This window comes from Phragmites australis, chromosome 16, assembly GCF_958298935.1.
Source record: "Phragmites australis chromosome 16, lpPhrAust1.1, whole genome shotgun sequence".
NCBI classification, from domain to species: domain Eukaryota; kingdom Viridiplantae; phylum Streptophyta; class Magnoliopsida; order Poales; family Poaceae; genus Phragmites; species Phragmites australis.
Window position 1 is genome coordinate 8,952,779 of NC_084936.1, and position 13,739 is coordinate 8,966,517.

The following is a 13,739-nucleotide window of genomic DNA, read 5'->3' on the forward strand; positions in this document are numbered from 1 at the left end:
ATCTCCTCGAGCGCAGCCAGATCCGCCATGTAGCCGAGGAAATTTGGCGGAGAAAGCGAAAAAAGTGGTGTGGAGGGGTCGGTAATCGAGCGCATTGCAGCGGTATTCATGATTTATGGAGGGAAAAGCGAGCACTTGACGCTCGACCGCATTTCGACACAGTTCGACCGGTAAGCGCTTAAAGCCTAGGGGTTGGTTAGTGTCCAATAGCGTTGGTTAGCGCCTAGTACTTGGTTTTTGTTCAATGTTTAATCACTGTTGGAATTTGTGGAGTGCTAATAGGATGATATATGTTGTTTTGCAGTAATCTATGGCGAATAGAGATGTGGTGTGGCAACATGGGGACAACTTGCACCCGGGGTTTAGGTGCAATTACTGTAAGAAGAAAAAGAAAGATGATGGTGCCACAAGGTTGAAAGAATATTTGGCAGGGCGTGAATCGAATATTATAAGTTGCAATATGGTGCCTCCAGATGTGTGTGATTACTTCGTGCATGAGCTTAATAGGATAAGAGATAAGAGGAAGGAAAGGTTTGAGAAGAGGCTTCAGAGGCAAGATGCAGTTGCCCACATAGATTTGACAAGCGATAATGAGGAGAGCGAAGAGGAACAGGTGCAGCGTGCTATGGTTCAGTCTAGGGAGGAGGTAGAGTTCAGGAGAAGAGCCGGTGATTCCTACGACCATGAAGGTGGTAGTGGAAGTGTCAAAGAAGGCAATGTTTTGAACAGGATGCTTAGGAGGGCATCTTCAACTAGGGAGCCACCTAGTATTAGGGATTACAATGTTGCTGTAGCAAAATCCCTTATGCAGCATAAGATTGACACCGTGCCATGGAGTGCGAAGGGAAAAAATGAAAATGTAGCTATTGGTTTGGCATGGTCCAAAATTTTCCACACTTCAGGTATTCCTAGTTGAAGGGCGGATGACACATTCTTTATTGCTGCAGTGAGAGAAACACATAAATGGGGTGAGTGATAAAGTTTTTAATGAATTTTATTGTTGTCCTTCTTTTTTACTTATGACCATCTAATCTATAAGAGGAGAGAGTGTCCATCTCTAACTGACCGAGATATAGATGGTAAGTAACTGGACGAGAACGAGAGAAATTTGAAGAAGATATTTGACAAGTGGAAGCTAGAATGACTAGAGTATGGTATGACCATCATGTGTGATTCTTGGACTAGACTGACGCACATGAGTATTATTAATTTCCTTTTATATTGCAATGGCCGCATGTTTTTCTACAAGTCTGTAGATGCGATTAGCTACAACCAAGATGCCAAATATTTGAACAATGTATATTGTTTTGCTGAGTTGATAACTTAGTATTGCAATTGTTGCATATTTATTTGGATGATTCGTTTATGCAGGAGATAAGATTAGTGGTGAATAATGTGGGGACACAAAATATTATGCAGATCGTGACCGATAACGGGTCTAACTATAAGAAGGCATGTCAAGTTCTCAGAAGGGAGTATCCCGCTATCTTATGGCAGCCTTGTGTGGCGCATACGATAAATTTAATGTTGAAATCAATTGGTGAATTTAGAGACCACGATATTATCATTCAAAGTGCAAGGTCTATATCTTGATGGCTTTACAATTATTCAAAGCTCCATGAAATGATGAAGACCGTTATTGGTGGAGAGTTGGTGAAGTGGAATGCTATAAGGTTTGGCACAAACTATCTATTTCTTGAATGCTTTTTATGTCGAAGGGATAGGTTCATGCAATTGATGGGATCTAGTGAGTTCAAACATTTTCACTACATTGTTTATGATATTGGGAGATATGCGCATACTTGCCTATCAAACTTAATATGGTGGGACAACCTTAAAATGGTTGTCGATTCCGTTCAGCCGTTGTATGCCTTCCTCTGATTTACTGATCAAGACAAGATGCCGACAATCAGTGAGGTGCTCCTGAGATACAACATTGTCAAGCAGGAGTATGATTCCTTCTATCACAATGATAGGGATACCTTTGACATGTACATGACAGTTGTCAATCGCAGAATGTATGATCTAACGCATGAGACCTACGTGAATACTGGTGATGCACTCTTACCACTTGCATTCTTATAGTACTAATGCTTATGGTACTAATTCTTTGATCATCAACTTGCAGTGGTCCATCCTTGTTCGAAGATCTCCATGAGGCATTCGAGAGGATGATCGATATTAATATTGGCGCAAAAGCACTTAATGAGGTTGAAATATATCGGACCAAGTCTCGGTCATCTTGCTTCACATATGGCATGTGACGACAAGACTCCACCTGGTACATATTACGTTGACATATATAACCGTTATATCTCTTTATATAATTGCAGCACAATGGTGGTCTATGTTCAGTTTGTCTACACCTATACTAACGATGCTTGTCAGGCGCCTAGTATCTCAATGCGCTTCATCTAGTGGGTGTGAGAGGAATTGGAGTACATTTGCATTTATCCACACGAAAGTTCGCAGCCGGTTAAGCTACAAGAAGCTTCACAAGTTGGTATATGTAAACTACAACCTGAGAATGCATTATAATTTGAATGTTGGCATCAGATCGACTGTTGATGATGATCCATTTCAGCGGCTTATGGAGCTCACATTGAATGAGGAGAACAATCCGCTCCGGGACTAGATGGAGACCGGTAGATCAAATGCTACCCCATAGCTTGATAAGGAGGATACAGACAGTGACATATCCCTGCCAACTCACATGTTAAGAAATATAGTGAACCCACATGATTTGCAATGGCAGACTAGGGAACGTACACTATCACAATAGGCCACTAAAGTAGTAGGTGATACACACACGGGAAAAAGGAAGAAGCAAATTGCGCATCCAAAGAAGATCAAGAAGATTAAGGGTAAGGGTAAAAGATAAGTGCAAAGTGATGAGAGCATAGATAGGGGCTCAAAGAGCCTAACTTATCAAGAGTTTAATGACAACAGCTCAAAGACATATAGTAGTGACGATGACGGTCAGGGAAGAGGTGCTCCTCCACGCCCATCCTCTGTCATTGTTCTCGTGTAATTCACTGCTGAGAGTTAGTTTACGCATGCCACATAGGACCCAGACCATAGTTCCCTATCCTCACAAAGACATGTCATACAGGGTGGTCATGATGAACCACAAGATAGTACGAGCTCTTGCAGCAACTATGGCATGAAGAGTAGTTTTAGATCATATCCGTACCACTATCTTGTCCTCGATGCTCAGTCAGAGCCTCCTATTTAGTTGGTCTATGAGTGGCAAGACTCTGAGTTTTATACCATTACAAGGATAATTGTCAACTACTTCTGCATGGATGGGACAAAGTTGGGACAAAATTGGGTTGAGTTTAAGGCAGAATTGTTATCTACACAACGAATAATATTCATATCCGCCGAGGAGTATAATACAGCCGAATTTAATCATCCCATTAGAATCTGGTGGTACTGAAGGTGATGCTTACCTTCTGGAACAAATTCCTAATTTTGTATACATAACAAAATATATGACTAATTTTTTTTCATCTCATATGTTGTACATGGCGTTGATGCATTGAAAACTATGGATCATCACTTTTTGTAAGTGTGGATGGTAATATGCCAGTATAAAGTGAGCTTACGTGATATGTGATTGTGTTTCTAGCTTCTGTACGGATAATTTGATATTTTTATAACTTAAGGTGCTACCTATATAATGTTTGAATATATTTATGAAACAATTATATTGTCATACTCATATTGCTATTAATATCTATTTGTATGATATATGCACGGAGTAGATAGTATGATTAAATAAAATATAGAAAATCTCATGCCATATTTGTTTCTATTTTTTCTGATTTTTGTGTGACTTTTTCTGATTTTTTTTATTTTCCTTGAACTTCAAGGATATTCGAACAATGCGCTCGGTAAATTGGTCAATTCGACCGATTTCTAACAAAATCGTTCGAAAATGCGGCCAATTCGATCAATTCGGAAAAAGCGATAAATTATATCGGTTTTCAAACAAATTTGATCTTTTTTTGGTTCAAATCGAGTGGTTACTAAATGTCAATTCACCTGCATTTTTCCACCAAATTACAGATTTGACCGACCGAATTTTGAGTGAATTCTCACCGAATTTTGGGTGAATTCTCACCGAATTTTGAGCAGATTTCTCGATATTCGTGAAATTCGAAAAATCCCTAGGTAGCGAATTCCGGTGATCATCGAATTTTTAACCCTGTCTTAGACTGGCTGCAGTCCTTTGTATAACTTCTTTTCTTTTTTCTTTGTTCATAAAGTTTTGTTTCCTTTCGATTTAATAAAAGCTTGCAGTGAGGGCTTCCCTCAATGTATTTCCGTTCAAAAAAACAGCAGGGTGGGGCCAGGGGTGCATGGGCCCCGCGCTCACGACCCCATCTGTCAGAAGGCGCCCCTCGGCAGCGCTCGGTCAGCAGCGACGAGCTAGCCGCCCGTCGTTTTTTTTTCTGTTTCTCCCCTGTGATGGCGGTCCATGGGACGCCGCCTCTCTCTCTCGCGCGAAATTTAGTTGAGGGCTCGACGTGGTTCGTCTCTCTCCTCAGCGAGGAAGGAGGAGAGAGAGAGAGAGGAAGGCCCGGCGCAACGGAGATGGTTAGATATTTCTCTCCCTTCTGTTCCGCTCCCACACTCTCTAGTTCTTGGACGAGTGTCGCTCGAGATTAACGATGGACGGGCGGGCAGGCGGGCGCTGTTTTCTTTAACCTTTTTTTCTTGCCGTTCTTGCCATCTTTGATCGTCCTATCTTGCGTTCAATTGGCCTGCTTGAATCCGTCAATTCCTCCGTTTGCGATTTGTTTCTGAGTTTGGGAGCCAATTGATTGATGCCTCCATCTCTCTCATTGTGAGTTCGAAGGGGAACGAATGGGAAGCTGTGGGGAGACAAATTGTGTCTCGTTTCTTTCGCATCTCCCGTTTCATATCTTGGGTCGGCGAACAAATGGGCTTTGTGCGGCCGCCTGTGTTATCTTTTTCCCTTGATTAGTTAAACGACGAGAAGGTTTTTTGTTTTTGTTTTTGGCGATTAATTTGTGTCGATCGGTAGGAGCAAAACTGTTTGATTGTTTTCATCTCCTTGTTCGTGTTGCGCGGGCGATTCTTGGAGGATTGGTTGACGCCAAATTAAGGGCGGACATTTCGTTCGCTCTTTTTGATGACAGTTTTATCTATTTGTTTTTTGTTTCCGCCCCTGGCCATATAAATTGTTTCAGGCTTTGGAATCGGGAGAGGAGAAGAGGGCCGATCCTCCGCGTTTTCTTGGATGCAGGCAGAAGATGTGATCCATTTCGATTGATATCTTGGATTTCCTAGATTTTTTGTTGGTGAATAGTTCCAGAATTTTAGGTTCATTGGTTACTATTTTTCTGTTGCTTTTATGTACCTTCAAATCGAGCCAACTCCGTTTTATTTTCTGTTTGCTAACATCTTTTGACCCTCGTTGGAACCCAGGATTTTTCCCTGATTTTCTGGGGTTGTTTAATCCAATCTTGAATTTAGCCTTACAATCCTACATTTCCCTCTTCATCCATGTTGTCTTTTCAGTTCCGAGATATAAATATTATTTAAGTTTTGGGATATACCAAGGATCACGTCCCTATTGATCCATAGTTGCTTGGCGTGCTAGTGTGGGTATGAGTGGCTTCACCTTTCAGCAAAAGGCAATAATTTCAGCTAGAAAGGGAGGGGTACCAGACTACCAGTAACTTCTCTTCTGGTGGTTTTTCATCCTTCAATAAGCTTTACTGGTGTAGGAAGCACCTCAACACCTAATCTACCTGTAGAGTTATTTGTAGGATTTACCTAAGTGGCTATAGTTTGACAATGCTGTTGATTAGGCCCGATTATATGGCTGTATGCGCGCAGACGTCAACGTCATTTAAGTTGTGCTATCATGGTTTGTTGGTCCAATTTTGTCAGGCTCTATGTTATTCTTGCAAGCAAATTTCAGCAAATACTGGTCAATGGTTACCATCGTCTGTGTTTGAGTCCCTATATGTGTCACCCTCTCTGATACGTTGATTTCCATGAAGGAAATACCTTGTTTCATCCAGTCATTTGTTCTTTCTGCTAATGCTGGCAAGTTTTGGATGCAGAGTAGCATTGCTCAAATACTTCTGAGTTCTGATTTTTGTAGGTTAAGGAATATCTCTTTTCCTTCTTGGTTGGTTATGGATTAGTTTATGCCATCCACTTCTTATGTGTGCCTAGTAGGTTCAGATTACAAGCAGTAGTTGACTATCTTCTTCCATATGAATAGACAAGGTATCTGATTTTAACGTGCTGGTATTGTGTATAGTCTCAGTGTGCCATCCTCCTGTACACATGTAATCAATATATTTTCAAAATAGTTTTGTGTTATCAATTGAATTATGACATGGCTGACTTGAACGTTCAACTTTCTCTAATTCGATCCATCTCTTATTTCAGTTGAATATCTGACATGGATGAAGCCATGGGAAGGCGAACAGTCAGTGGCCTTCTTGTCACCAAAGGGGGCTCAATTCTTGTCTTCAGGGAGGACAGCGCACGCCACAAGGCCACTGCTTGTTGTACCCGCCTTGGGTGCAGCAGTAAGCTTTTCCCTAACAAAGACAGGAAGGTGCACAGTTCAGCCAAGGAAGCAACAACTCCTCAGAGGTCACAAGTTTTCAGGATGTCTCCTCAAGGAAGAACTGGTTATGATGGAAGCACCAGCAGAAATGCAGCAAGTGCTTGTGGTGAGACTGAAAATAGACCAAGAAGAAGAGAAAATGCTGGACGGGATCTACTGGTTCGTTTGAAAGACAAGGTCAATGCATCGAGGAAGTGCTCGTTGAGTAGAGGGAGTAGTCCTAGTCCATCATCACTAAACACATCAAGCACTGGTTCCTCAAGCAGTAACCTATTGATTTCAAGATCGCTGCGATGGCCAGCTTCGAGGACGAGAAAGGATGGAGTCAGGAATGGTGAATCCCGGATGCATAGAAATAGTAATGAAAGTTCCAGTGTAGATGTGGGAAGAAGCAATTCTGACCAAGATCCCTCAGCGAGGTTTCTTTCTCGAAGCTTGTTCAGACACAGAAGGAGACTTCAGGGAGGACCAATATCTTTGGAGGACAATTTGGATGATTCCAATGAATATTGGCACTTTGATATGGATGAAAATGAAGAGGTATGTCTTTCTATAGATTTCTTTATAAAGGTTGCGATACATCCACCTTATATTTTTCAAGTGTCTTAAATATAAATGCAACAGAAGTGAAGCTTTCCTGAATTCTTTCAAATCAAAAGAAAGTACATTATTGGAAGGGTCTGATCTAATGTGATGGTATTGTGGTCTAGTGACCTCAATGCATCGCTAATTGTTTCAATTTTCAACCTTAGTCATACCTAATTGCTATATTGTGCATCAATAAATTTTGTCATTAAGCGACCCCTGTGCCATTATTCCTTTATTTGCCCTCTTTGTAGGGACTATTGTTGCTTGGGTAATTAAAACTGATAAGCTAATTTTTGGTGTTGACCAGCCTGAATGACTGAAGTGATTCATTGGAAAGAAAAATGTTTGCCTTTCTATCTTGGTGGTCTTCCATTTATTGGGTAATCTGAAGATGACAGGGGCAACTCATGTTGCCAGTATTGTCGATCACTGTGTTCTTAGAAATTACACTATGCCTTGCAGGTTGAAGAGTACCATGTCTTCAATGATCGGCATAGGGGAATGAGAATGGACATTGATGATATGTCTTATGAGGTACATATATTCTTCAGCCTGAAAACGCTTTACTAAAATTTAGCCTTATTTATGTCAACATTTTTCCCAAGCATCTTTTGTTTGGAATATTTTCCTTTTCTTCTGTTTGGCTATCGTCATGGGCTCATGGCTACACTGCAATATAGGAATTGCTTGCTCTTGGGGAGAGAATTGGTACCGTAAGCACTGGCCTTTCAGATGGTGCACTTTCAGAGTGTCTGAAGAGAAGTCTCTATGTGCCCACAATTTCAACCAGCCATGAAGATGGTGATATCAAATGCATCATATGTCAGGTATGCTCATTTATTGCCACAATACCATTTGATTTCCCTGTAGTTTGCCACTATTTGGGACTTGCCCTACAATCAATGTTTAAAAAAGCACTAGGCGCTAGGCAGGCGGTCGGGTGGCGACTAGCACCTAGGCGGGCTTGGCGACTGATTTTTTAAACAGTGCCTACAATAATGACCCAATATACGCTCCTTACTGTAACCGTTTTTCATATATACAACAATTTTCATACTGGAGTTATTTGCAAATATCACTAGAACAAGAACATATTCAGGTTGTGCAAACAAAAAAGTTGAGTTATATACCCCCTATAGGACATGATACCACTTCATGTGTCATGAGAAATCAATTATGGCAAGAGCAGTTCCATTTTCTGCGTCAATCACTTTGAGATAAATAGTGTGCTGTATGCCATGTAAAAGTATTAAAATGGGTATTTTATCATGCAATAGACATAAAAGTAGGTTAGTTATTGAGTAAATTGGAATGGTGAAAGAATTTCTCTAGTACTGAGCAATTAGATTACTGATAACTCCACTCTGGGCATTGATCTTAATGTGCAAGACACTTGATCACAGGATAGTTGTCAATCAGCGACATCATCTTTATGTTCTTCTATTGGCTTACAGAGAAAACTGTAAGGCTACTGACCGGTAGTTTTTAATAGGTCTTTACCAGGGGTTTTTGAAAAAGCCAGGTTCTTTCAAGTTCTTTTCAAAAATATTATTTGCATGAGATCAAGCAAGTAATAAGGTGTAAATTGCCTAAAAAAGGGTCAATTTGGTATTTTATAGGGTCAAATCGGGAAGAAAATCGGCTATCCGGACATAGATTCTACAAGGCTAAGGACAGGTATAATGGTCCAGGTTGGCTGTCTTATAGGTCGTCTCATGCATTGCCATGCGTGATTTTAGGTGATGTGGAGGACAAAGACAGGGAGGTGAGAGAAAGAGGTTGTTGTCTCGCGAAACAACTACCTTGTAAGCTACGAGATACCATTATACCATATGTCATTGCGATGGATATGTTTTCCTTCCTTCCACCGACCCACAAATTAAGATGTGAAGTTAGTCAAGTTACTATGAGACAACTAAAATGACAATGCAACTCATTATAAGGATTGTCTATTAAGTCATCTTAAGATTACGTAGAGGCTATGAGGTGGCTTATAAGACGGCACCATTGTCGTTACCCTAAAGAGGTGCCAAGACATACTTTACACAAGTTGTGTCTTATTTTCGTTTCCGTTTAATGTCGTTTTCCAGGAGGAGTACTTCTCTGGTGTGGAGGTGGCCAAGATGGTATGCAAGCACTACTACCATATCACCTGCATCCAACAGTGGCTTCGGCAAAAGAATTGGTGCCCAATCTGCAAATCCGTCGCTTCTGCCATCAGCTCATAGTGTTCTTGACAGAAAAAAATACAAAACCATTATGTTTACATAGGAGTACTCTGCATTTTTGTTCTAGAATAAATGTATTCATTTCAGTACCAGACTGTTCTTTATCTCGTTCACTTCACACTGAGCCAGAACAAGCTAAAGGAAGCAGGAAAATAAGTCATAGCATAAAAGATTTTCTCAATTTTTTTGTTCAAGACTTGAAGTCAACATTGAACTGAATCTTTCTATCATATACAGGAACGCGAAGAATTTCTCATTAATACTGCAATTTCTGGTTGCAATTTTGCACATTCTCTTGTCGCTTTCTGTGTTTGTTAGCTTGCGAACGCAGGGTACATATTTCTTTCTTTTTTAAAAAAAGTAGCCGAATAGCTCGCTTGTGCCGTTGGACCTAGAAAAAATATGTGCGTTTGTAATTAAAAATACAATTGTATTTGCTACACACTTCTAATCTACAATATACAATAACAAGCTATATGTATGCAGGAGCTTGACCAAAATTTCGAGGGGACCAAAGAGAAAGTAAATTCGAAAATATTTAAGTGCCACACCATTAAACTAATATATAGCACAATTTATAGCCATAAGAGAGTAGCATATTGATATTTCTCATAATTGGTTCAAAATACGTATTCAAGTGAGATTAATAGATTATAATACCTAGAAATAACTCTAAAATGTAGTATTATATATATATATATATATATATATAAATATGTATGTATGTATACCAAAATTACAACTAACCATGATCTCTGACTGATAGCCACTACAAATCAGCCCTTCGACGTTTTCCATCCTTGAAATCCTTCATGATATCTTCATAGCTATACTTATCTGCAATTTGACCCTCAATGTGTACTAGCAAGCTATTGGCAAGAAAGTCATCCTCCATCTTGTTACGTAGCCTTGTCTTAATGATCTTCAAACTAGAAAATGCATGCTCAGCGCTAGCCATGGAAACCGGAAGAGTAACAAGTAAGCGAAACAATCTATCAATGATATTGTAGATAGTGTGACATCCTGTCTTGACAAGACATTGGCAAAGTGCAATTAAGGTTGACACATTCTTCAATTCTTCATCTCTGAAAGCATCTACAACAAAATGTTTTAGCTACTGCTCTAAGCCATACCTATCTGACTGGATAATACTTCTTCACCATTTCGCATATGTCACCAGCTTTGAAAGATCTGAATTTATTTTTTGGGATCAATGTAGCACTAGTGGATAGAAGATCCATTACTTTCTCATTAAATCTGAGACCTAGTTCTTGAAGTTGGGTATCAAGTGTTGCCTTCCACTCGATAATAAATCTCTTTAGTAAGCTGATCAGGTTGACGACGGGCACGACCGCCACGCATGATGTAAGTTTCCTGCATGTCTGGAATCTCAATGCAATGATTAACACAAAACTCCACAACCCTGGAAAAAAAATCTTCCCATCCATCATCTGATCTCAGTTCAACGAGGCGCACTTTTGTAGAGAATACAAGACGAACAGCATTTACAATATCCTATGATTTCCTTTGTAAAGCTTGGCCAAGATCTTCAGTTATCTCTAATATTTCTCTCATCATACATAAGACGAATATAAACTCAAAAGAAGACAAGTAGCTAAAAGCAGTGTCTCCATCAGCACGAACTGAACCAGCTGATGCATCGGCAGCTATAGTATGAAGAACAGAACTTACTGTAGCAAACATATCCAGAAGGCTACAGATAGAACCTAGGTGAGACCCCCACCTAGTGTCTCCAGCTCGTTTTAGTGCACGTATCTGATTTGCCCCTTGACCAGCCTCAATGTCGTTAATAGTTAGTGCTCGTGCTAGTTCAACCAATTGGGCATCATGAAGCTCATCATGTCACTTTGAAGAGGAGTCAACCGTGTTGATAATAAAATTCAGCTTCTGAAAAGACTGAGTAACAGGAACCACATCCTTGGATGCAGCAACTAGTGCAAGTTGCAAATGATGGGCGTAGCAATGAACATAATATGCATAAGGACATTCTTTGAGAAAAAGGGCTCGTAATCCATTCAACTCTCCCCTCATGTTGCTAGCCCCATCATATCCTTGACCACGAAGATTCTGAACATCAGAAGAATGGTCGGACAATATAGAGCACAACTCCTCTTTAAGTGTTAAAGCTTTGGTGTTTGTCACATGTATCAAGTCAAAGAACCGCTCTTGCAAAAGACCATCTTTATCAACAAATCTGAGCTCTCTTTTTGTTGCATCACAAGTTTCATCAACCAGAATAGAGAACTTAGAATCCCCTATTTCCTCGCAGATGTGTTTCCTAACTGCACTTGCGAAAATTCTTAGTATCTCCTTCTGAATCTCTAGTGTTGTGTACTTTGAATTGTATGGAGCATTCTCCAATACAACCTTTCCAATCTCAGGATTGAATTCTGCAAGAAGCTTTACCATTTCAAGAAAGTTACCTCTATTCCTTGACTGAGGTGTCTCATCATTACCTCTAAAAGCATAAGACTGATTTGTGAGCCACTTGGCAATTGCAACTGATGTTTTAAGTCGTTAACGATTTTCTTCTATCTCTTTCTTGCTCTTCACTGCTAGGACATTTTCTATATGGCTTGATTGATTCAATAAAGCTCGGCATTCTGTGACTGCATTATTGTGTACAGAGCAAGGATCATATCCTACATGGGTTAATAATGAACAATTTTCCATCATTGACCTTCTTCCAACTATCAAAACCATGTACTGTGAAGACATCAGAACCACCCCTTTTGTTTTTATTCGTGCTGCTCAGGAAGCAAAAGAAACAATATGCATGATGATTGCTCTCTGAGTACTCTAACCATGATGGGAAAAGACTAAACCAATTATACTGAAAGCGGCGTTGATGCCCATGTACTCCAGATGGTTTATATTTCTGCAATAGGGGTTGCATAGGACCTAACTTCAAATATGCCCGCACCACATCATCTCTTTGGTTAAGTGGATATTGCCAAATTTGTGGGCGTAATCCAGGATCCTGCTTCAAGAATTCAATACCTCAAAATGTGACTTCATTTGTTCCTTGCCCTTCATCTTGTTCTCTCTGAGTCTGAGGTTCCACTTCTACTAACAACACAGGTGAAGGATGAATTGTGATATCTTCATCAGCTGATTCAACTCCTTTTCTTTTGTAAAATGAATCAATGGTTTTACCCTTAACCATAGTTACCTACATAATACATTACAATTGAATATATGTTCGAATTAGCAAATGCCGCAATCTGAAGAACTAAATATCAGAAGAAGAAACATGCAGGGAAAGACTAATGGAGACATCAGTTTCTTCGCAATCACATGAAGCAAAGCAACATACATATGGATTGTGAAGTACAGTGATACCAATTTAATTTATAGTGTTCGTTCAAGAAAAGCAAATTAAAACTGAATTACCAGACAATAGCTAAATTAGTAGTACTGCCAGTTTCAGCATCTAGTGCAAATGCAAATTTGCAGTTGAAAAGGTATGCAAGGCCCATGAGCATCAACAAGTACTAACTAGCTTTTGATCTCTGAAGCTTGGATTTCAGACAGGGTAGCTCAGAAATCAGAATCATACCTCAGCTAGCCCACGATGTTGCCGGTCCAGTTGACGCAGCCTGCAGGGGAGGTCGAGCACCCGAGCAGGAGTGGAGGAGCCTGCAGGGGAGGCCGGGCGACGGGATCTACCATCCTGTCGATCTGGAGCCTCAAACTTGGAGGAGCAACCGCCAGCCAAGAAGGGTGTCGTCTGCCGCTAGCAGTCTCGCAGGCAGTGACGGACAGAGCACGGTCACACGTAGAGAGGAACAGTCAGAGAAATTGCACACCTGTATTTAAATTTTTTTTGGCAAAAAGGCTGGGGGGGGCATGACCCAGGTTGGCCGGGCCCAAGCTCCGTCCCTGTATGTATGCACATTACCATAACAACCACTAAAAGTTGTGTGCTTTTTACATTTTGTTGCCAGAGATTATCCGATTTCTTGCATGTGCACTTTCAGGTTGTTGCAAGATTGTAGTCTCCCCTTTGTTGGATATCTTTTGTAATTATAGCAGTATTTTTCCAACTGTAGTTTTTATGTCAAATACTGAATCAATATTCCACTACTACTCAAGTTAATTTGTTTATCGATGTTGACTTCCCTAGTGATGTTTCACATGTCATAGAAATTTGTTACGCTGGGGAGGCTGCCCTGAACCAAATATGGGAGTCATTGCTTTATGTTGCTTTAAAGTTTTAGGGATGTTGCGCCCAAATCATTGTTGACATATTGTTGCTCAAAAGAATCTTAGGATAAACACAA

The 13,739-nt window shown here is 40.3% G+C and overlaps 1 protein-coding gene across 1 annotated transcript; it reads left to right on the plus strand.

The window, feature by feature from the left end:
* The first annotated feature begins 4,452 nt into the window (after positions 1–4,452).
* Positions 4,453–9,695, plus strand: LOC133895896 (E3 ubiquitin-protein ligase MBR2-like). Its single transcript, XM_062336419.1, has 5 exons — positions 4,453–4,602; positions 6,436–7,159; positions 7,670–7,741; positions 7,888–8,034; positions 9,298–9,695. Exons 2-5 carry the CDS (start codon positions 6,449–6,451, stop codon positions 9,433–9,435), a joined length of 1,068 nt encoding a protein of 355 aa, XP_062192403.1. The 5' UTR covers positions 4,453–4,602; positions 6,436–6,448; the 3' UTR covers positions 9,436–9,695.
* Positions 9,696–13,739: the final 4,044 nt, after the last annotated feature.